The 24,789-nt window shown below is 40.7% G+C and overlaps 2 protein-coding genes across 2 annotated transcripts in view; both read right to left on the bottom strand.

Annotated features, from left to right (window-relative positions):
• Positions 1–1,710: 1,710 nt before the first annotated feature.
• On the bottom strand, positions 1,711–2,708 carry LOC129769081 (cytosolic Fe-S cluster assembly factor NUBP2 homolog). Its single transcript, XM_055771097.1, has 2 exons — positions 2,465–2,708; positions 1,711–2,398 (listed from the first exon to the last, which is right to left on the bottom strand). Exons 1-2 carry the CDS (start codon positions 2,573–2,575, stop codon positions 1,736–1,738), a joined length of 774 nt encoding a protein of 257 aa, XP_055627072.1. The 5' UTR covers positions 2,576–2,708; the 3' UTR covers positions 1,711–1,735.
• Positions 2,709–8,907: 6,199 nt separating this feature from the next.
• The window catches only part of LOC129770116 (zinc transporter ZIP10), a 31,915-nt gene continuing 16,033 nt past the window's right edge, over positions 8,908–24,789 (bottom strand). The window contains exons 2-6 of the mRNA XM_055772752.1: positions 15,944–16,460; positions 10,119–10,442; positions 9,908–10,062; positions 9,252–9,849; positions 8,908–9,187 (exon numbers count right to left, since the gene is read on the bottom strand). Coding sequence (XP_055628727.1) covers positions 8,922–9,187; positions 9,252–9,849; positions 9,908–10,062; positions 10,119–10,442; positions 15,944–16,460 — 1,860 coding nt within the window. The 3' untranslated portion in view covers positions 8,908–8,921. The remainder of the gene's footprint in view (positions 9,188–9,251; positions 9,850–9,907; positions 10,063–10,118; positions 10,443–15,943; positions 16,461–24,789) is intronic.

The raw sequence follows: 24,789 nt of genomic DNA, 5'->3' as shown, positions 1-24,789 counted from the left end.
TGTTTTTGTTATATATATATATATGTATCAAGTCTGTCAAATAACGTTTGCATTGAAAAAAAAATGACAAATGTTTACCTGGATGAGAGCATTGCACGAAAGTCTGGTTCCGGGCGTCCGACGGTGCTACACGATCATAAACTTCAGCTGAAGCTAAAACAGAAGATGGAGATCTTTGGTCTTTGGGCCGGAAGGTTGGAGCAAGGGAGCCAGACGGTGGAAAAATACCTAGCGGAGATGGACATAATCATGCGGAAACGTAAGTCAAGACCAGCCGGAACGGCAAGCTGTGACCCCAAAAACAAAGACTGATAGTGATGGAGAATGATTTTTTTCGGCGAAGCGGACCGTCGCGGCCGTCATGGACGACGAGCTGTATTTAACGCTGGGTGGCAACGACTGGCAGGGAACCAGCTATTTTACGACCCCCACCAAGGAGGTAGGTTACGACTTGAAGTACATCTCCCAAGTTCCCAAACAAGATGCTTCTGTGGCTAACCATCAGTGAAAAGGGGATATTGAAGCTGCTCTTCTTCCGTACAGTACTTGCGTTGAACGGGAAGATTTACAGTACAAAGTGCCTGCCGGAAGTTGCCTCCTTCACCCAAAAATCATCTGAACGAGGATGTTGTGTTTTGGTCGGACCTGGCCTCAGTTCATTACGCGAAGAAGATGAACTGCTCGAAGATGGATGTTGTTTCGATGTCCGCCAACCCTTCGGACATCCCCCAGCTGCGTCTCATCGAGAATTAATGGGCAAGGGTCTACTCCAACATTTTCGTGTTTTGGATGCATTAGAAACCACGCCCAATATGGTAACTAATGCAGATAAGAGAATCAAATGTACCAAATGTACCAAATGTACGCCTGGACCAGACGGTATTCCTTCTGCTGTGTGTTGCTGTACGAAAGGAGCTCCTGTTGAGCCGCTGTGTAAAATATTTAACAAATCATTCGTGGAATCGAGATTTCCAACAATCTGGAAGAAGTCTTTACGGTACGGGTTCACAAAAAAGGTGATAAACGGGACGTTAAAACTATAGAGGGTTAACTAACCTTTCATCTGCCTCAGAACTGTTTGGAATAGTTATGAGCAGCATCATTCTAAAGCGCACCAAATGATGATGAATGATGAAAATCAAGTGAACGACTGGGTGTTTGGCGGTGATACACTCCACAATCCGTCCCCGCTGGCTGATGTTGTTCTGTTGACGGTACAGAACAAACGTGCAACGGAGCTGTAAGCTACATGGTCACGAGCAGAAGCTCATGGATAGCAACACAATCGATGTAAAGGATAATCAGAATCCAGATATTTCTGTGCTACAGCCAGAACAAGTGGCTCATCGATCACCTAACGGTTTTCCTCTCACAAAGCTGGTTCTCAAAGAAGAAACGGTCAAATTTGATTACCAAGATTGGTATAGCTCAGTAATGCATTTCGCTGGAACTCAGTGAAAACAAAACGGAAATTCAGCCATCAAACTACAGTTTTACTAAGATCTCGGCTAAGAAACAGAAATTTTACTGAGTTCTCAGCAATAACAATTATCGAGCTACTCAGTGGTGCGCACATGCACATACACACTTCCGCTTCCTGCGCATTTTTAGCGGAAAGATTGAATGATCAATTTGGACAAACCAAACAACCTCAGTATGCGGGTAGCTTATGAAAACAAGGGACTGGCTCGCTAGTGATCAAAACAAGAATAGGAAACGAATTTTACTCTTTATTTTATCTTACGGTAATTGTTTGAACAATACTCCGCAGCACCTGCGAAGTTGTACACTCAGGCAATTCCGTTACGCACGCTTTTCCTGAGCCAGCGAGTCCACCAACACGAGGATCAATAGGTAGCGTACCGAGATGAGGCACTTTGGCTAGCTCCGCCAACGCAACTCCCCCTCCCGAAGAAAAAATATTAGTACATTCGGCACAATTTGGGCACACAAATCCACTCATGTTTTCGACAATTCCAATTATGTTGATTCCGGTTTTCTTGCAAAATGTGACCTCCTTCCGAACATCCTCAAGAGCCATCTCCTGCGGTGTCGTCACAATGATGGCACCATCTGCGTTTATTCCTTTCAAGCTTTCCATCACTGTGATATGCTCATCGGATGTTCCCGGAGGGGTATCGATTATCAAATAATCCAAATCATCCCATGCGACATCCTGTAGAAATTGTTTGATCATCGCGGTTTTCTTGGGTCCTCGCCAGATGACAGCATCCGTGCGTGATTTCAGCAGAAATCCAATAGACATCACGGCTAGTTTTTTCTCGGCATTGGTGTACACAGGAACCCATCCTTCATCACACTGGTGGACGTCGTGATCTTCTAACCCCAGCAAGAACGGTACGCTGGGACCGCAGAGATCGATGTCCAGCAGGCCGACCTGCGCAAGAACGGATAGGACAACGATCAGAGCGTTGTGAAATTTCGATCGCAGAGAATGACTCACCTTGTAGTTGGATTCCGACAGTGTTAACGCAAGCTGGGTGCTAACGGTGGACTTTCCAACGCCGCCTTTTCCCGACAGCACAAGAATTACGTGCTTCACTTTGTCCAACATCCTAGCCTACTGTTGGAATAGGTAAATCGATAATTTTATTTGAATGGATTGAATAAGATTTGTGCGTGATAATCGTGACTGATTGCATGTTATCATAACACAGCTGATGTGAGACAACACGGAGACCTAAACAAGAAACCCATGAATGCAGTGAGATATACCTACAAGGGAGGAACTGATGATGAAATTAGTGTGGATGCGGCCGCTGAGATATCATATTGTTTTGGTCCCGTTGGATTTTTTTATCAAATAATACAGTTTTAAGATGCTCATTGAATACGAGTATAATGTATAATCGAGAATTCGGGTCAAAAAATACATTCGCCGTCGAGTATTTAAATACAGGCCATTCTCGATTATAAACAGATTGGAAAACATATTTTTTTATATTGCAAACTAGCTGACCCGGCAAACTTTGTCCCGCCCAAAATTTGTTTTTTGTTATCAATACCTTCAAACATTCACGTTTTCTTACTAAGCGCAAGTTCATGAGTCCAATCGCAGAACTGTTCATTAATTGATCTTCTAATCGACCCCGTTGAATTTATCTTTTACTCAAAAATTCCTAGTACTTCTACCAAAACTCATCATTATAATATCAGATTATTTTCAGACACAGACCCCTCCCTTTTCTCCCCTTTAACCATAGAAACGTTTCGTGCCCCCTAAAATCTTAACATGCCAAGTTTGGCTCCATTTGCTTGATTAGTTTTCGAGTTATGCAGAAATTTGTTTTTCATTTGTATGACAGCCCGCCCTAAGAGAGGGTGGAGTGTCCAACCACCATAGAAACATTTATTGCACCCTAAAACCTCCAGGTGCCCAATTTGGTTGCATTTGCTTGATTAATACTCGAGTGATGTAGACATTTGTGTTTCATTTGTATGGCAGAGCCCCCCCCAACAGATTAAAAAAACCAAAAACGTCCGATTTTGTAGAAACTTGATTAGAATACGTAAAAAGCGGTACTTAACCTTTTTTTCTAGAGGGGTTAGAAACACGTTTTAGTATCATGGTATCGTGGGCCGCAAAAAATAAGGATCTTGTCCAAGACGTAGGAATACGAAATTACAACCGGCGGGAAACAAACGTTATAGAAATGCGAGAAAGAAACTCTTTAGTACAAACATTTGGTAGCACTGACAAGGGACGATGAGTAAATTCTTGCACTGAGTGAGAGCCACGAACGATTGGCAAAGCAATAAAATGCTAATTTGATCAAATTTTCAAACTTACTCTCAGAATTAGCATGTTCTGTTGTTTGCTCGCTATCTAGAGCGAAACTAAAACACTGAACTTACTGAATTACCATATAGTTTTCCAGTACCGCAACGCTCCAGGGAACACTCAGAACGACAACATAAAATCCGAACTAAATTGAGTATGTGGTTGGGTGGCGGTGTCGACAGCCAACGCTTTCAGCTTTTACCGCTGAAAATGCAAGGGTGGAGTTTACTTTGCAAATATTGGGCCTGATCACGAACGTCACTTCACGGTGAAAACGAAATTAAATGCATGCAAATTGCATACAGTTTAGTCCCATTCGCTTTTCACTATCCCCCTTCATTTTTTCTATTCTAGCGGCTGCATAAGATGCCGTTATTGAAAGCTCTGTTCGGGAAAGCACACAAATGGACAGAACAAATATATGGTGAAATGGGAATGCTTCCAATTTTCATAAATTTAAACCATATACAGATTATGGGATTGTGATGTATAGCATATCAAACAAATCTTAGAAAATTTCCGATTCGATTGGTCCGTGAAAATTTCCGTGAAAATCCGTTCGCAGCAAAAATAGTTATTAACGTTAACTTTATTTCATGAAAACGTGACATGTGACCTGTGTTTTCTGATTTGGCACCCTTAATGTAAGACGTAGTCCTACGTCAAAAAACCTTCTTCACATCCGGCTTGAAATACGCTGCTTGATCAGTCACCCTGCCAGCAACTAAATGGCAGTGGCAGCGAGGTTTTACAAATGCATCGATATTTTAAAAATACTTCTTCAGTCGAATGTTTTGGTAACCCTGGAAAAGACCAAAAGGTCTGCGTGGTTATGTAGAGGCAGTTGAAGATGGCTGATTCATGACTCGTTCTTGTTCTCGCGGAAACAATAATGCAGTCTTGAGATCTAAACATTTTATTGAACAGCGTGGGACAGCTCGGAACTTTCAATGACCATAGTATGCCGGTCGAGTTAAGCAATATATCTAAGGGTGGGTTTAGACTAGTGATATATTCATGTGAAGAAATATGATGAGATTTATAGAAATCGCATCAACCGTTTACACTAGCGTGAACTTCTGCAATGAATATATTCATATTTTCGGTGAAATTATTCACCTGAAGTAGAACTGCATCCAACTTTAGTGATTTCTCACCAGTGATAAATTCACAAGCGTTTACATATGCTGAACTTATTCAAGTTATATATACCTCGAATAAGTGTATCATATTTATTCTCACCCGTTTACACCTATTTTCACGTGAATAAATCCATCTATAGCTATAGATCTCCCTAGTGTAAACCCGCCATAACAAATAACAGTGACATCCCAGCAAACATTAAATCGCATAACAAGCGTATATATAACATCATATGTCCAAAAATTTGGTTGGCATATAATGCGCCTAACTGGCATATGCATGCAAAAGTGGAGGCCATATACATACATGGCAAATGCTTACCGAATTTGTTTAGATGAATATGCAACTTTGACCGGCTATAATAGCGATTATGTAGGAATTGAATTGCGATCTAATATGAATATATTCATGAATTGTCAAAGCACCAAATACGACTTTTGCCATACTCATATACGATTTATTACAGACATAGAAAAAAAACAAATGGCGCAAAATATTTTCGTGAAATGTTTATTATAACCTCACGAATCGCCATTTTTATATATGAGTATTTATGTTCGTAGAAATGATAATTGATTGATTGACTTATGTTGGGAGTGGAATATGAATGTTTCAAATGACACAGATTGATGTTTGGTGAAAACTGCTCCGATGTGGGTTCGAACTCTGGTCGTCTGGATTATCATCCACCAGCTATCTCGCGCGACTATCTGAAATTTAATTCAACAGCGGTAAAAACTTTCGAGTGCATCAGCATTTCATTGAAATGTCAATATGATGTAATATGTTCTTTATTAGGATCTAATATGATTACTGTTTCATGATTTTCTTCAGCATGCAACACGATTTACTACAGTACTGAATCGATTTAAAGTATACGCTTATACGACACATAAACTGCATCAGCGTAATATCCCAGCAAACATTAAATCGCATAACAAGCGTATATATAACATCATATGCCCTAAAATTTGGTTGGCATATAATGCACCTAACTGGCATATGCATGCAAAAGTGGAGGCCATATACATACATGGCAAATGCTTACCGAATTTGTTTGGATGAATATGCAACTTTGACCGGCTATAATAGCGATTATGTTGGAATTGAATTGCGATCTAATATGAATATATTCATGAATTGTCAAAGCACCAAATACGACTTTTACTCATATACGATTTATTACAGACATAGAAAAAAAAACAAATGGCGCAAAATATTTTCGTTAAATGTTTTTTTATAACCTCACGAATCGCCATTTTTATATATGAGTATTTATGTTCGTAGAAATAATAATTGATTGATTGACTTATGTTGGGAGTGGAATATAAATGTTTAAAATGACACAGATTGATAATTGGTGAAAACTGCTCCGATGTGGGTTCGAACTCCGGTCGTCTGGATTATCATCCACCAGCTATCTCGCGCGGCTATCTGAAATTTAATTCAACAGCGGTTAAAACTTTCGCGTGCATCAGCATTTCATTGACATTTCAATAGGATGTAATATGTTCTTTATTAGGATCTAATTTGATTTACTGTTTCATGATTTTCTTCAGCATGCAACACGATTTACTACAGTACTGAATCGATTTAAATTATACGCTTATACGACACACAAACTGCATCAGCGTAATATACGCATATGATGCGGATTAAATATATTCTACGACAATGTACATCATAAAATTGATGTTTATTATACCGAATTGCGACTTAATTTGATAATGATATATAAAATCGTGTTTTTACATTTTATGCGATTTCAAATATACACGATACATACTTTGATTGATATTATATGCGATTATGATTTATTCTGATTTCTTGTAAGACTTAGTACGTGCAAAATTATACGATTTAATGTTTGCTGGGATACGCATATGATGGGGATTAAATATCTTTTACGACAATATACATCATAAAATTGATGTTTCTTATACCGAATTGCGACTTAATTTGATAATGGTATTTAAAATAGAGTTTTTACATTTTATGCGATTTCAAATATACACGATACATACTTTGATTGATATTAAATGCGATTCTGATTTAATCGGATTTCTTGTAAGACTTGGCACGTGCAAAATTATACGATTTAATGTTTGATGGGATGTATCAACCGCTGATCAATCTTTCCTTCGATGGACTTTCAAGCACATTTATAGATTTTTGTATTTTCACCAATTTTTATACTTAAAAGCAGTTTTTTAGCTATGGAAAAAGTTTTTGAGTCCATAAGTAACCAACATCACTCATACAACTTTTATTTTTCGGGAGTGATTATCATACCACTTCGTTCAGCTGGCAAAGAGGTATTAAGACGCGTCCACATTACGCCAATCGGCCTTGGCCGCCCGGTAAAGCCGACTAAATGTGGACGTACCGCCCGGGCTTGCCGACGTGCCGAATCAACCCGAACCCAACCCGAAACAAGTGAGTCCGGTTCGGAAAGTCGACCAAAACAAAACGAAGTAAATTAGCGTTGACGACATTGTGCTTCGTGTGTTCGTGCATCCGATGGGGCTTCGGCTTCGTGTACCCGATGGGGCGTCCACATTACATAACGAACCGAATATGCCGCCTGGTACAGGCCGATCGGCATCATTCGGCATAATGTGGACGCGCCTTTAGAGGTATTAAAGTTTCGAAATTTTAAACTCACATCGCAATACAGATGCAGAAATGATGTGCTGCGAAAACAAAGAAACACTACTTACCAGAATCTCTCTTCCTTTGTATCGGAAAAACATTTGTGTCTGACATCAGCATTGAGAAATAATGCTATCTACTAGCTGGAGCGAGACTGTGACTTGAATAATGATGATCATGGTTTTAATTATAGAGGCTTCCAAATTCCTCAGTTCTTTCTCCTCTAGTCTTGAAAAGGTCAATTTTTAAAAGAACCTGAACTTTCGACCTTGTGAAAGACCATTTGGAAAACCTTGTTGCCGCGTGTTATCTAGCTGGATGACTGATAAATCGTGAAATATTTATCAAAAAATGGATTTACCACTAGTTTGTTTATATTCAATGAATTGAAAACGGGTGGAGCTTGCAATCAGGGTTCGTAATCCACACTGCCCATAGAACGATCGCTGCATTTGTAACTTCTATTTGAAAAAAAGAGTCCCGTTCTCTGATTTGACATCATTGCTGAAAGAAGTGGTTCTATGTCAAAAAAGGCAATTATTTCTGTGGCTTTCGTTATTGCTACACATACAAAATAGTTTAAAATAAAGTAACATTAGATGGACCAGCTATGTAAGGCATAGCGTAGCGGTTACCTAATTAATTTTTGCTATCGAAAAACGCTAACGAAAACGTGGAAAATCACTGAAAGTGTTTGAAGACACCAAATTACAAACTGTATTGGTCGAAAACTATGGCCAAACTCAATAAAATCTCGCAGAACAATTAATTGTTGATCAATCAACCGTTCACCGTCGTTTACAAGCTAGGGAAAAGATTCTGAAGGTTGGAAAATGGGTTTCTCATGATTCGACAGATAACAAGCAGACGCACATGCGGATTTTTGCTTGCTAGGTAGTTATTTATGTATCATATCATGACCGGGTATAGAAAGTGAATATATGTTAAAAGACTCTAGAACGCATCATGCGGAGTCCTTTCAAAAAAACATAGCGAATTTTGAATTTCCGTGGATTACTCATATTCGATTTCTGGTTTTTTTGTTGTGTTATGCTGGTACTCATGTCTCCCACTTATGTTGACACGTTCGGCCATTTAGACGGTTCAGTTAATTTTCTATAGCTGCTTTGCTTGCGCATGTTTTGATTCGTCTTCGATTTCTGTCCATTACAGTTCAACAGATTCGTCGCATTTTCGTCGAGTCTTTTGATGACGACTATGGGTTTCGTTTGATAAAAACAATAACATGTGTTTTAACAATAAAATCTTGTTCCAAGGATTTTTTCTCAACATTAGGTACGCATACAAACAACAATTAAACAATTTATTCGAATAACAATCTCAAGTGGTCCTCGTTGAGCGCAATGGCCACCATAATCATTCCTCCTATAAACATTCCGCTGATTTGAGTAAAAATAATTCTTAACTTTCTACTTGGCTTCATATCCGGGCCGGAATCGCCAAGATCGCGGTTCATTTCCGGCACGAGATCCGCCAGGGCAATATACAGAAACGTACCAGCCGTCCCTGCGTAGATCCATCGTACTACTGATTCGTGCAGACCGGTTACCAGTAGCCCGGCAAACATTCCTGCAAAACATCACAATTTGCCATTCGCTCAATATGGTTCCGGCTTAAAGAATGTCATAATTACCAATGAAGCTTAAAATGGAAGAAACGACATTGAGCATCATTGCTCGTTTTATGCTGACGCCAGTTTGCAAAAGCAACGCGAAATCTCCCAGTTCGTGTGGCAGCTCGTGACACAGAATGGCCAGTGAGGTTGCCATTCCTGTTACAGGATCCGCAGCGAACGCTGCTCCGATGGCCAAACCATCGGTTACGTTGTGCAGACCATCTCCAACCACAACCATGAACGCCAATGGACTCATCGGTTTGCTCTGTAGTTTCTTCTTCTCCAACATAGTGTTCAGTTCTTTCCGTTTGTTTTCCTGTAGGTCCATCTCGATGTCATCGATTATATTTGTATTCCTTCGCTTTTGATCAAATTCTGGCTCAGGTGCAGGGGCTACCTTTGCTCGCCCGTGGGAGTGACCATGATGATGAGCGCCATCCTCGTCGGATCTGAGCATTGGAAGAACGGTTTCCAAGGTATACATGGACAAGGCGCTGAGGAAAGCACAGAAACATAACCAAACGGGTTCATCCTCGTGGGAGTGTTTGCCATCATTTGATGAGTCGATCGCAGCGTCGTGATCGACGTGGGATATTAAGGCATGAGGTAATAAGTGCTGAAAATATGACTAATTATGTATCATACTGAAGTTTTTGATACAATCATGAGCTTACCATTAGGGCGTCCCCACATAAAGTTCCCACGGCAAGAGCTACCAGAAACCGTAGAATCTCATCGTACGCAACCGATTTCACCAAAGGAACGACAGCAACTCCAGCGAGACCACAGATGGAAATTATCAGGACGCAGAAAGTAGCATACACCCAAGCTGAAATGAAGACTCATTAGTTCGCAGGACGTGGGTTCAGATGACGACAATCCTACCATAGGAGAACAATTTCTTCTCCACGTGGGGTTGATCTCCCAGCTGAAACTTTTGATTGCAAGCCCTCTGATCGATCTGTGCCAACAGCGCGGGACACAAGTCTTTAAACGTGTTCGGTGTAATTTTTATTCTTGCCGCCATGATTTCTTCCACTTCCTGCTCCAACTCATCATAACCATGTTGGTCCGATAGCGCGCGACGATACCGATTCAACGGGTCTAGATTATAGTTGAAATTTTGACGCAGCACTTGATCTGGATTCGTTGGCTCTTCCAAAATCAGATGAACGATGGACATGGGCGAGAGGCAGGACTTGCGGCGTTCTGGAGTGATGGAAAGCAGTTTAGAGTGAACGGATTTGTAGTAATTATTTGTATATATTCGAGATACAATTATTGCGCAGATGGGAGATAACATTCAAAATGTGATATGAAGCTCTGTTTCATGATGTCTTATCCGGTAGCCCATGGTACCTTGGAATGATATCTTTTCCCCCTATATAAGCGAAATGCAACTAAATTTATGGTATCTCGTATCACTCTGACTAAGAGTGCATTCAATTTTAGAATTTGTTTGTAGATAACAACCGTGTTGTGCAACTAGGGGGGCGTTGCTGATTAATGGTCAGCTGCATCCCAATAGGAAGTATCCCGTGTCGGGCACACGTACAGAGCATCGAAGACTGCAACATACCAATTATGAGAACACTTGTAATACTAACCTCGAGCCAACCGCGAGTAATCGGTTACATATTACTAACATAGTTGTAAGACAAAAATTGTCAAAATATTGGACTCCTGGCCCCGTCAGGCTAACGCCACATGTGCCTTAACAAAATATATATTTTGGAACCGTGTTGTGTTCATTTTTTCTTGTTTTTACATCAACATGATTTATGAAAGCCAAGGAGCATTATTCCAGTTAAGAAAATAGTAATTTTTAGCAGTGCCGTTTTGGTAATATTGTTAATTATCAGTATTTTAGACGTTATGCATCGTTTCTGAAATATGTTCGCTGGAAAGGACTTCAACCACGGGAGTTTTGTTTTTTTGCCCATTCCAATCCAATCTCTTTCAACAAACACTTGCTTACGGTTATACCCGGGGATTACAGCCGCAATTTACCCTAAACAATCCGATGCCATCCTCCAAAACGCTGTTTGAGCGTGAATTGGAATAAGGAAAAACTCTCCAACGCCGTCGAAACCTCCACCTTGGATTACTCGATGGAATCTGCATGTTCATTCATAAATTAGGTACCGTATTGAACGTTTTTCCACCATTTTTGATTGTCTCTTCTTTTCATCAAATTGTACCGTATTTTGATGAAAGAGAAAGAAACATTTATTCCTTAGGTATTATTCCCAATAAATGGTTTTTGAATGGATATCTACAATCAATATTTAAAGCCTCGCTTTGTGTATGTGTGTTTATACATATTTTCAAATTAACATAGTTCATGTAGAACGATTATTTGCGATTTAGTCGGTTAACGTTATGCTGAATTGCTTAAACACGATAACACACGTTTCTTTTCCCTTGTACCTTCTATGAAGTGGATTTTTCCTATTTCCCACCACAAATGTTCCGTTGTGCTATACAATTTATTTGGATACCCATGTCATGACAGCTTTTCACCAGACCATTCAAACATTTATTCGTCTTGTTGTCAATAGATCTGCTACTGAAGTTGCAGGTAATGATTTGAAATTATTATAATTTTTCAACATAAACTGATGAGATGCAAAATAGTTTTAAAAGTTTATATGATTCAAGTGAATACAGGAAAGGTAAATTTCTTAAAACTGTAGAATTGTTTTACGATACTGGGGTACATTGAAAAATGAATGGCTAGTCTAAAGGTCATTTATAAACCGTAGTTACAAAACCATATATATCTCGGGATTGGTTGAAAAAAAAAAAGAAAAATTATTCTGTCACAGATTTGATAAATTTTCATTCTTTTCTTCGGATCCCATCCATCAATATTTAGACCCTCTCATCTTGGTCAACCTCAGCAGCCATTTTATTCCACGATCTCTTGGTGTCTGCAGCATCCTGAGTTACTTCGGCACCCTCCTTTAACACTTTCGACGCCCCGTCACCCAGATATGGGTGACACTTTCCTCGTTCAAATTGAATAGGATTTTCAAAAGGAATTTGACAGAATAGGCACTTAAATGTAACTATAGGATATGCAGAAAAATAATTAAATCATAACCATATTAATATAATGTTTATACTATACTTTTTATCAATTTATAGTACGGATGGTTTGCGCTAGAGTTTTTTTGCGAAACCCGCATAATATGACTTTGACATGTGCTATTATATTCAATTCGTCTTCAAATAGAATAAAATTTCACAAGATCATGTAAAAGTTGTCTACAAACTAAGTTTGTTCATTTAATAATTCATCGGCAAGTTGAGCCTCGCGAGAAATCTCAAAAACGGCGCATTGGGCGTCGAACGTGTTAATTTCCGCTTGACAATGCAAATCCCTTGCCAAATCAAGAACCTCCTGGGAAATCTATCAGCGAAAACGAACTTCAATTTGCTGGGGATATCTCCTCTGACAGTGGCCTCATATAAGTTCAGGTCTTGGAGCTGTCCAAAATACATCTTTATGTACGTTTCATCATCCATCAGCACGCCTCCATCGTACTTTGTCAAAGCCTTATTGTACAACTTTCATGCGCGTTTCGCCACCAGATTTTACTTCAGTGTCCTGTTTGGTTACTTGCAGGCACGGATATTACGTTAAGATTCTGACATACGGATTCCCTGGATGGTACTTTGGTTACAGTTGTGTTTATTTGACGATCTCGTAGTCCGAAAGTCCCGGATTTGCCTTAATTGTATTGATATCTTCAACCTCAGCTTCCGATCGTAAGCTCAACTACGACGCGTCCATAAAAAAAAACAGATGAACGTTCATGGCATATCATACACGGTCGCGATTTCGCGATTGTAGCAGCTGACCACGCCGGATTTTGAATGTGGGTGTCCAAAATCAAATTTCTTCTCTTGGTTTCCATCCTGCACAACTATGATAAGCGAGTACAAAAGTACTCGCAGCTTGCACATATTGGGTTGGGTAAAAAGAAATTTCGTATATTGTCAATATGTGGCAACACTACTTGTGTTGTACTTATTGCATCGGGTCTTATTATACGGCTATTTAAAGACGACAATCTGTGCTACAAGTGTCGTTTTGACAGTGTTGTGATTGTCCTTTTCAGTCTCAAGTTATAGCGCGTCAAAGATCCAAACAAGTTATAGCGCGTCCACCAAACAAGAAATTCGCCATATTTTACGTTTTTACTCTCGCAGGTAGTACTGCAACGAAGGCGGCCGAAAAAATTCGTGTAGTTTATGGACCCGATACTGTAACGATTCGCACAGCACAACGTTGGTTTGATCGATTTCGCTCTGGTGTAGTGGCTGTCGAAGATACACCCCGTACTGGTATCGTCGTGAAAACCGATAAAATCGTTGAAATCATCCAAGTAGACCGGTATTTGAGCACTCGCTCGATTGGCCAAGAACTGGGTATAGACCATAAAACCCTTTGGAACCATTTGCAGAAGATTGGATTCCAAAAAAAGCTGGATGTATGGGTGCCACACGAGTTGACGCAAAAAATCGTTTAGACCGAATCAACGCCAGCGATGCACTGCTGAAACGAAACGAACTCGACCCATTTTTGAAGAAGATGGTGACTGGTGATGAAAAGTGGATCACGTACGACAACCTAGAGCGAAAAAAGTCGTGGTCGAAGCGCGGTGAGCCGGCCCAAACCATCGCCAAGCCCGGATTGACGGCCAGGAAGGTTTTACTGTGTGTTTGGTGGGATTGGAAGGGAATCATCCACTATGAGCTGCTCAACTATGGCCAGACCCTCAACTCGGTTCTCTACTGTGAGCAGATGGGATGTCCTATTGCACCCACCGTATAGTCCGGACCTGGCTCCAAGTGATTATCATCTCTTCCGGTCCATGCAAAACGCTCTTGGTGATACTAAGTTGGCCTCAAAAGAGGCTTGCGAAAACTGGCTGTCTGAGTTTTTTGCAAATAAGGAGGGAGGGGGGTTTATTAGGAGGGGGGGGGGGGGTGTATAATGAAGTCGCCTTCTAAATGGCAACAAGTTTGCGAACAAAACGGCGCATATTTATATTTATATTATTTTCTTCAATATAAAAAATTGTTATGAAGTACCGAAATCGTTTGACGCAAAAATTTCATCATTCATCAAATTTCAATGTGGTACCCAAGTCGCTGAAGTCCCAGAGTGTTGATTTTTGACAAAACATTTTTTTTTCGTGATGATAGTAGATCTCGAAGTTCCATGCAATTTTAAGACATTTGGCATATTTTTTTTCGAAAAACATGATTTTTCGATTTTTAAAAAAACCCAACTTTGATTATTTTGCGCCACTCTCCCGTAAGTCCGATTGAGCTGAATTTTTGCATAGGATATTTCTTCGAGGTGGTGAACATTTTGTATGAGATAACTTTTTGAAATTTTAGGATCGATTTTTCCCATACATTCAGCCATGAGAAATATGAAGTGAATCTGTCTTACCATCGAAAATCAGAAGGTAAAAAATAAATTTTAAAACTGAGCATTCAGCCTATTTGAACTTGAGAAAGATTCAGCGATTAAGAGTTCTGCGTTCAAAAAACTTATAGATAAAACGTTAGACGAGGCGATAGTGACAGCTTCATTCCAGGATCGAGATGAGATCAATACGGTGTACTAAACGACAAGTGCGCGGCAAACACAACGCGACTTTGGTGATGAGTCGATGAAATTCCGGTTTAGGGAGGCATGCGGTGCCACGGGTGTAGTAAAAGGTGTTGAAAAGATCTCTTCACTCCCCAATCAACATGACGACTGGAATGTTCTTCGAAGATTGTCACCTCTTTCATGTGGTAAATTTTCCCTCTTTTACGTTCGAAATGGCAACAAGTTGGTAGAACAAAACGTTGCATATTAGACCTGAACCGGAACTATGTTAAATAAAGTCTTGAAGTCCAACCTTATTCAATCCATATATTATAATAGTTTCTTACAAAATAATTTGAAACTAACAGGAAAGAATCTCTCCTACTCCTGAAAGTTATCTTCTTCCAACAAGCTCAGAGACACGCGTTGCACAAACATCGTCCTACGGTTCCAAGAATAGAATTATCAAACAAAATAACGCCGCTGCCACTGGAAGCGTTCATTACACTTTATCACGCCGATGATCTCTGCACAAACGAGATAATTCCGTCAAGCAAATCACATAACCTGTTTCGTTTGTTTTGTTAGTCATCCCCAGCTTCCGAACAGTGCGCTCGATGGGCAATTTACCCGTCGCAGAGTTCAGCTCGGTGCGTGTGACGGCGACCCCTGGAGGGATAGTGCCACCTGATTTGCGCTTTGATGAGATGCATTTTTGCAATGTTAATGAGGTGCACTGAAGCACATAATAGCGAGAGCTTTGTCAGATTTAAGATAGCGAAAAAATGGCTTTTTGCTAGAATATAATGTCATTACATCTGGCATCGGCACAAACGGATTCGCCCATTTCAGGTATGCAGTGCACGTCTCCACAAACGTGGACAACGCATATTGTGCTTTATTCTGCAAGATACGTTCACTTGTTTAGGAGTGAATGCACCGTGCGTGGGGGAATGCCCAGTTTAGTGTTTACACTAATAGATCGGACTCTTTTCCAGTGACTTAGTCAAGATCACAAACATACACACTCATATACTTCCAACGAAAACACTCTTAATTTATGGACTAAACTAAGAAGGGCTGTGCAATTCCTTACCGTCCCGTCGTAGATGACGATGATGTGGATCGTGAATCTCTTTGAATATAATTTCCTGCCATATCTCGTTGTGCCACTTGTTGCCCGTGTTATCATCTTCTGTCTCGTCATCGGTCGAGTGGCTGGATATAGTGTTGTTATCATTCTTGTCTGATCCCAACACCTCGTTTAAATTACGGATTTGATCCGAACTGGTTACGATTGCATCTTGGTGAGGGCCATGATTGCGATGGGATTCCGTCGATCTACTAGGCTGTTGTGTGGATCCCACTGTGCTTGCCGGGAGATCCGTGCTGGTCAACGTTGTGTACTTCGGTGGTTCTGGTGAGTCATCAGGATTCTCATCGATGGTAGTGAAAGAAACGGTGACCTTGTCTTCTCCGTCCGCATCGGAAGCGGTGAAGGGAATCACAATATCTTGAGTTTTGAAACCTTCCGGCCGATGCTCATCCAGCGTGTGAGATGGCACAAAGTCTAACCCACCGAGGCCAAGACTGTGCATCAGATGCTCCAAGCCCTGGTGAGATACGGAAAGAAAACAGAGCATTTAGAAGGTTGATGATAAATTATCACGTGTGCTTCTAGTGCGTGGCCTATATTATCAGAGGGAATGATGTCGTGGGTAAATAAAATGATTTACCAAGATTATCAGATGCTGAGATTCTAGCGTTTGAACGGAATGGCGATGGCCTAGGGGAGAGAAGGATATCTGTTCAGTTCGGTTACTAGTCTCAACCTATTTGAAAATTCTTATCAATGAGTTAAATAATAGGAAATACGAGGATTGAGGTAGCTCAGGGCAAACAAAATAAGATTGTGTAAGATCATACATATCAAAACATATGTAACCAATCGTGTATAAACTAATGTAACTTCGCATATTTTTCACAAAATTGTTTTTAATTTTTATAATATAAACTCTCTTTTCTCTATTAACGCTTTGCATCTTTGTGGAATGTTTTGTAAAATCGATTCCTAATATAGGGACGGGGAATAAATTTGTAGTGTACCTTTTTTCTAAACAAAAAACAATTATTATATCAATAAGTTTATCAATTATATATTCGCCGCAGTTAATTTTTTACATCAATTCACGACTGATTTGGCGATTGTTCTACTTCAAAAGTGATTTGAGCCATTCTTCATCGAATTCAGAAAGGGTGTCAAAGTCGCCATTTTTCAACTTTGCAATCCATTTTCGTGCTGTAGACCTTCTCCACACACGTCGCAAATGTTCCGATCAACTTCGGCAGCTTTTTGACCTCAATGAAAAGCAAAGAAGAGTAGGTGTCGAAAAATGTTTAATTTTGGCTCTTTCATATTCCATTTCTAGGCTTCAAAATTACTAAAAAACTAAAAAACACTCAAAATTCAATTAACACAGGTTTTTAGAGTAGAAAGAGTTCTTTCGATTGAATACTTACCCTTTGCCAAAGAGCAAACAAATCGTTGTAAAAAAAAATATAAAAACGCTATGAACTTATTCCGCAACCTAATATTTTTTTTTATTAAATCGTTTATTTTTACAGGCTCAGTTACATAAGTTTAAAGGAGCCAAACTCCTGACTGTATTGTTACAAGTACATATAAACATTTTTCCTTAATTCTAATGTTAATGGTGTAGAAAACCGATTACTCGCGGTCTACTCGAGTTTAGAAGGGTGACATATTTTCTTCAGGAAAAGGAAGGAATAAAGGATATGTTGACAATGTTCACTCTCACATTCACACTCACATTCATTACACTCAATTCTTAAGCCTATCTTATATCTAATATGTATTTACATTTCACCTTATTCTATTGTTAATAAGAAGGGATATGATTTCTCGCGAAGGAAAAGGAAAAGGAGGATATAAGGATATAAGGACAATCAGACACGAAGATCGATAACTTTTAGGAAGACATATATTTGGGACATGTAATCAAGGTCTAAACCAGCCAACACATCTCTCACCGGCACATTGGAAGGAAGGCAGCCCTCTAGCCCGAAGAGAGTTTTCTAAATTCGATCTGGCAACAAGATACTCCTCGCACGACCAAACAACGTGTTCGATGTCGTGGTAACCTTGGCCACAGACACAGATATTGCTGTCGGCAAGATCAAAACGAAAGAGTAGCGCGTTTAACGAACAGTGATTGGACATGAGTCGGGAGAAGGTGCGAATAAAGTCCCGACTCAAGTCCAGACTTTTGAACCATGGTTTAAGGCAAACCTTAGGGATAATTGAGTGGAGCCACCGGCCCAATTCATCTTCGTTCCATTTGCGTTGCCAGTTAACGATGGTATTTTTACGAACTAAAGAATAAAATTCATTGAAGGCGATTTGACGCTGATAAATTTCGCCTTCAATTGCACCTACCTTTGCTAATGAGTCAGCCCTCTCATTACCCGGAATTGAGCAATGTGAAGGGACCCAGATAAAGGTAATGACATAACAGCGCCTGGTTAAAGCACTAAACATTTCTCGTCTTCTCTCAAGGAAGTACGGTGAGTGCTTTTCCGGCCTCACTGAACGGATAGCTTCGACAGAGCTAAGACTATCCGTTACAATGTAATAGTGTTCAACAGGTCGTGAGGCGACGCTGTCCAGCGCCCAGTGTATTGCTGCCTATTCAGCAATATATACTGAGCAAGGATACTGAAGACTGTGTGAGGTGCTAAAAAATACGTTGAACACTCCAAATCCTATGGACTCATTCATAGAGGACCCATCAGTAAAGTACATATTATCACAATTGATACGCCAATACTTTGCATTGAAGATCGTAGGAACGATCCCCGATAGAAGGTAATCTGGAATATCATGGATTTTCTCCTTCATGAACAGATCAAAATGTACAGAGGAATTGATGTAGTCAGGGAAACAAACACGATTGGGAATATACGAAGAAGGATCAACCTGCATGGAGATGAATTCATGATATGAGCTCATAAATCCAGAATGAAAAAATGAGTGGGTTATATCTATGATATAACCGCAAGGTTCACGTGGAACTACCTTAGCTTAGCAATCATTTGTTTGTATTGATTAAATTCTTGATTGAATGAAACAGTTTCCAAATTCAATTGAGTTCAATATATTTGCTCTGTGAGTGAAAAAAATGAACAAATGCCGTGTAAAGTCAATTCATTTATTGTGATTGATTGTTCTTCGTTACAAGTAAATTTAATGACGGACCTTTTACGTTTGGTATGATGACTAGAACAAAATATATGTACGGAAGAATTATCAAACGTTTGATGAACCAGCCTAAGGCTGAAAATCTTTCCAATAAAGGCAAAAAAAAATTATCAAACGATTATTTTATTTTACATTTCCCTCTGAAGTTTACATCCCAAAAGTGTACATACTTCTCGAATCTCGAATTTGCTTGGAACTGGGAAGTTCATTCGCTTCTAGTGGCTGCACGATTTTCCCAGGTTCCTAAGTTTAGAAGATCATGTTAGGACAGACATATTCCACTCTGCACAAAGGCAAGCGAGGACAAAAGTACTCGCAGTTTGCATTTATTTGCAGAGCCGATTTCCCCAGAAACCTCGGTTTTGAAGTCTGTGTTAGGGAAACACAATTCAATCGGAACAAAAATACTCCCGATTTGTATGAATTCGCAATGCCGATTACCCCACGCTTCATGGATTTGAAGTCTGTGTTAGGGAAACACATTCCAGTCGGAACAAAAATACCCCCGACTTGCATGAATTTGAAATACCGATTTCTCCAGGAACCTTGGTTTAGAAATCTATATTAGGGAACACATTTCGGTGCGAACAAAAGGTCCCCCTACTTTCGTGTGTTCTTTTTCTTCTTCTTGGCTTTAAGAGGGTTTAAACTTTTCAGTTCACTCGCCTCTAGGCTCTTTCGTGTGTTTGCAATGCCGATTTCGCTGCTTGGTTTTAAAGTCTGTGTTAGGGAACATTTTTCGATGAGAACAAAAGTCCCCCTACTTTCATGTATTTGCAATGCCGATTTCCCCATGGCTGCTTGGTTTTGATGGCTGTGTTAGGGAAACCGTAAATCGGGCCAATCAAAACGATGCAGCTAGGGCGTTTAGATAACGCCTAATATTTTACAGTTATTCAATTGTTTATCTAATGAAAAACAACATTTTGTTAGTTGCGATAGATGCGTAGAAATATTCCCTATCAAGTGATGCAAACATCTCTCCTATCCAGTACGAAATGTTCGAGCTATAAGCATTCGAAATCTTTCATTTTTTCCTGCATGTTCTGTGTTTAGGTTTTCATTTTACCCTCCATATATTCCGGTTAGACGTAGTCCCACGTCAAAATTTAGCTCGCTCAGTTGCTCAAAATTTCCGATCACCAATGGGTTCATAACCTTACACCGGATGAGGAACCGAAGAGATAATAAATTGAAGCGATCTTTTAGTGGGAGTACGCCTGCCAAAACTTCGAGGCTCATGGTATGCGTTGAGGGCATACATCCCAACGCAATACGGAGACAAAGATACTGAATTCGCTCGAGTTTAATGAGGTGTGTTTTGGCAGCTGATTGAAAACAGAAACTGCCATACTCCATCACTGAGAGATTTGTTGTTCGATACAACATTATAAGATCTTCGGGATGGGCTCCCCACCAGGTGCCGGTAATTGTACGGAGAAAGTTTATTCTTTGTTGACATTTTTTACTCAGATACCTAATATGGGCCCCCAAGTACATTTGGAGTCGAACCAGACCCCAAGATACTTGAATGACATAGCATGAGTGATCGGTTTACCCAAAATTTGAAGCTTTGGTTTTGCTTGTCTATGCTTCCTAGAAAAAACCACCATCTCTGTTTTCTCCGTGGAGAATTCGATCCCTAGCCCAATGGCCCAGGTTGAAAAATTGTTCAAAGTATCTTGTAAGGGTCCTTGCAGGTCGGATTCGTTTGATCCTACGACCGACACCACTCCATCATCTGCAAGTTGTCTTAGGCTGCAATTTTGTGTAGGCTGCAATTTTGTTTTGCGGGCCTTCCGGGTTTTTGAATAGCTATAACTCTTACTTGCCTCCAATTATCTGGAACAATATTATGCTCCATGAACCGATTGAATAAATTCAACAAGCGATGTTTCGCCACATCAGGGAGGTTTTTCAACAAGTTGAACTTAATTCTATCCGTTCCTGGAGCCGAATTGTTACAAGAAAGGAGAGCAAGGGAGAATTCTATCATCGAAAACTCGGAATCAAGATCGCACCTATCTTGAGGTATATCTCGAACAATTTTTTGCACAGGAGCGGAATCAGGACAAACCTTCCGTGCAAAATTGAAAATCCATCGATGTGAATATTCGTCGCTTTCATTCGTTGAAGAGCGATTTCTCATGTTTCGAGCCACTTTCCATAATTTTTTCATTGACGTTTCTCGTGACAAACCTCCCACGAAATTTCGCCAATAAGCACGTTTTTTCCCTTTGATCAAGTTTTTAAATTGATTTTCAAGGTCCAAATACGATTGAAAATTTTCAATGGTTCCACGTTTCCGAGAAGCTTTGAATGCGTTCGATTTATCCCGATAAAGCTTGGAACATTGGCTATCCCACCATGGATTGGGAGACCTTCGACGAATAGTGGAGCCTGGGATGGTTTTCGTTTGAGCGCGAACCGCGCTGTCATAGATCAAACGAGAAATGAAGTTATACTCCTCCAATGGAGGTAAACCATCTCTGGAATTGATGGCTAGAGTAATCGCGTCCGCATATTTTTTCCAGTCAATGTGTCTTGTGAGGTCATATGCCATGTTTATAGATTCAGAAGAATTAGACCCAATGGTGATGTAAATTTTGATTGGCAAGTGATCACTACCGTTGGGGTCCTGGATTACATTCCACTTGCAATCTAACGATAGTTAATTCGAGCAAAGCGAAAGGTCAAGAGCACTTGGGTTAGCAGGAGGTTTAGGAACACGTGTTGTTTCCCCAGTATTCAAAACGGTCATATTGAAGCTGTTACAAAGGTCATATATCAACGATGAACGACTGTCGTCGTACTGTTCTCCCCAGGCAGTTCCGTGAGAGTTGAAGTCTCCCAAGATCAATCGTGGCTCAGGAAGGAGTGAGCACATGTCAACAAGTTGCTTGCGGCTAACCGCAGCTCTCGGAGGCCAATACCAGCTGACAATACAGAGGTCTTTTCCTCTGATGTTTGCATGACAAGCAACAACTTCAATCCCTCCAATAGGTGGAAGGTCAATTCGAAAAAATGAGTGGCACTTATTGATCCCCAATAGCACCCCTCCGTATCTGTCATCACGGTCCAAGCGTATAATATTGAAATCATGGAAAAAGAGATCATCTCGCGAAGAAAGCCATGTTTCGGACAGAGCAAAAACATCACAATTAATAAGTTCATGAATTAAAAATTTGAATGTATCCAATTTAGGGATTAGACTACGACAACTCCACTGTAAAACAGTGAAATCTCCAACCTCTCTATTTGAATTAGACATCAAGAGAGATAATCATTGCAAGGAGGGGCCATGTTTGCATCAGTTGCTGTAAAATTGTCTTTAATACTGGAAGCATTGAGATGACAATGGTTCTGATGGAGTCGGAAACATTAAAACACTTGAAGATTTGATCCAAAAGGTCAGATAACTTTATAAATCCCGATTTGGAAGTTGAGCTGGACGGAAAAATAGGGACAGTTGGGGTTTTTGATGTCCCCTCGAGTGCTGGGTCGTTCGAAGGTGAACTATTGCCACGGAAGCCAGGAGGAACCTGATTTTGCTTGTCCGCTGCACTCGATTTTTTAGGCAAGCTAACAGGGGTTATCACCGGATGGACTTGTCCTTGAACTTTGGGAGTGGTCACATTTTTGCGCCGGGGATTCCCTTGGAAAATGAACGGTGTGCCCCCGTTAGCTGTGTCCGCTTCCATTTCGTCAACGGGTAACGTGGCGAAGGCATTTTGTGTGTTGATTGGTTGTTGTTCTTGAGCCGGTGGAGAAGCGCCCTTCAAAATTTCCGCAAAAGTGCGCTTCGAGCGTTCCTTCAAAGAGCGCTTCTGTTTATCCCAGCGACTCTTATAAGTTTCACAAGCTGAGAGCTCGTGTGGGGATCCCCCGCAATATGGACATTTATGCTCAGTCGCACTGCAGGATTTCCCCTCATGTTGCTCTCCGCAAGTGGCACAGCGCTCCTTGTTGGCGCAATAGTCTGCTGTATGGCCAACTGACTTGCATTTGTTGCAAGTCATGGGCTTTGGCACGAAGAGTCGCACTGGAAGCCTTAATTTATCCACCATTACGTAGTCAGGGAGGGCGGAACCAGCAAAAGTTACTCGAAACGAGTCGGACGGCGTGAATTTTTTTTCTTCCCCATTCTGGGAAACTTTTCCATGTTGCTGGCAGTCCAAAATTTTAATTTGCTTCAAAGGGAGCTGTTTAAATCTGCCATCTCCCTCTTTTATTATTTCGCTCGTCAGACCCGTTTCTGTAATCACCCCCGCAATTTCTACGTTATGGCAGGGCACATATACGCGATATTCTATTACAAAACGATTGTCGACAACAATATCGTTAGCGTACTTCCGATTAACCACGACAACACGCAGTTTGTTCGGTCTAACCTTTCTAATTTCGACCACGGAGGAATAATATCTTGCCAGATCTTTAGAAATTTGAATGACATTTAGAGATTTTCCTTTTGGTTTGGGCCGGAAGAAAACAACCCATGGGCCAAATCCAGGTGAATCTTCTGGATAGACCTTGACACGAGGAGTGGAAACAACTGAGGGGGAGGACGAGGTCGATTGTTGAGCGGGATCAGGAACAGTAGGGCTGGGAGGCAAGTTCGGGAGTTGATCGGAAGCGGGAGCAGGAGATTGAGGGGGTGAAGAGGAAAGGTTTGCAAATTTTCTTGAGGGGGGCTTGTTTAGGTGGCTTAACTCTCCCTCTAAAGAGACATCCGAGGGGGGAACGCGTTTAAGCGACTTTCCAGCTCCCGTAGATATGGAGGGGTAGACAGTGGATTCAATCTCCATGTCAACGGTTCCTTCTTTATCTGCCATTTTAAGTGGCAGATGTACACTTTTTAGTTAATTTTTCATTTTTTTTTGTTTTTTCTTTCTTAACCTAATAAACTTAACCTAATAAAATTATTTATACTTATTATGCACACCATTCGTCTTCGTGGAGTCGAGGCCGCCGGGTGTATTTTCTCCCGTCTGGTGATACCGTTATCTTGTGATACTGTTGTGATACCGTTACTTTCGCTGCTGGTGAAATAATTGTTTCACCCAAACGGGATTTTTGGACAGCAATAGTGTGAAGCAAACAAAGCGGAAGGAAGAAGACCTGCATCGCGGGCGCTGTGTGCTGGCGTGTTTATCGCCATATCATCGTCATCGAAATCATCATCGCACTGTGGAGCCATACACCGTTGCAGCTGTGCTGTACGATCGACACGCGGTTCGCTGGGAACCGTTCTAATTCAACCGCACGGGTGTGCGATATAAGTATATTTTTTATTAGATTAAGGTTTTTAGTTTAAGAAATAATCAGAAAAAAAGATTGAGAAATCACTGAAAAACTGTACATCTGCCACTTTATATGGCAGAATGCGGAGAACCCGTTGACATGGAGATTGAATCCACTGTCTATCCCTCCACATCTACGGGAGGTGGGAAGTCGCTTAAACGCGTTCCCCCTTCAGAAGAAGTCTTTTCGGGGGAGGAATTAACCCACCTAAACAAGCCCCCCTCAAGAAAATTTGCAAACCTCTCCTCTTCACCCCCTCAGTCTCCTGCTACCGTTCCTCCTCTCGCTCCCGTTCTCGCTCTCCTTCTCGCTCCCACTCCCGTTCTCGCTCCCCCTTACGCTCCCGCTCCCACTGAACTCCC

This window comes from Toxorhynchites rutilus, chromosome 2, assembly GCF_029784135.1.
Source record: "Toxorhynchites rutilus septentrionalis strain SRP chromosome 2, ASM2978413v1, whole genome shotgun sequence".
NCBI lineage: Eukaryota > Metazoa > Arthropoda > Insecta > Diptera > Culicidae > Toxorhynchites > Toxorhynchites rutilus.
This window is presented reverse-complemented; position numbering and strand designations above follow the sequence as displayed.

Bases quoted from the DNA above. Each gene is read 5' to 3' on its own strand.
- LOC129769081 (XM_055771097.1), bottom strand. From the start codon at position 2,575: ATGTTGGACAAAGTGAAGCACGTAATTCTTGTGCTGTCGGGAAAAGGC. The intron at 2,399-2,464 runs GTGAGTCATTCT...GTTCTTGCGCAG, and splicing joins TGTCGGAATCCAACTACAAG to GTCGGCCTGCTGGACATCGA.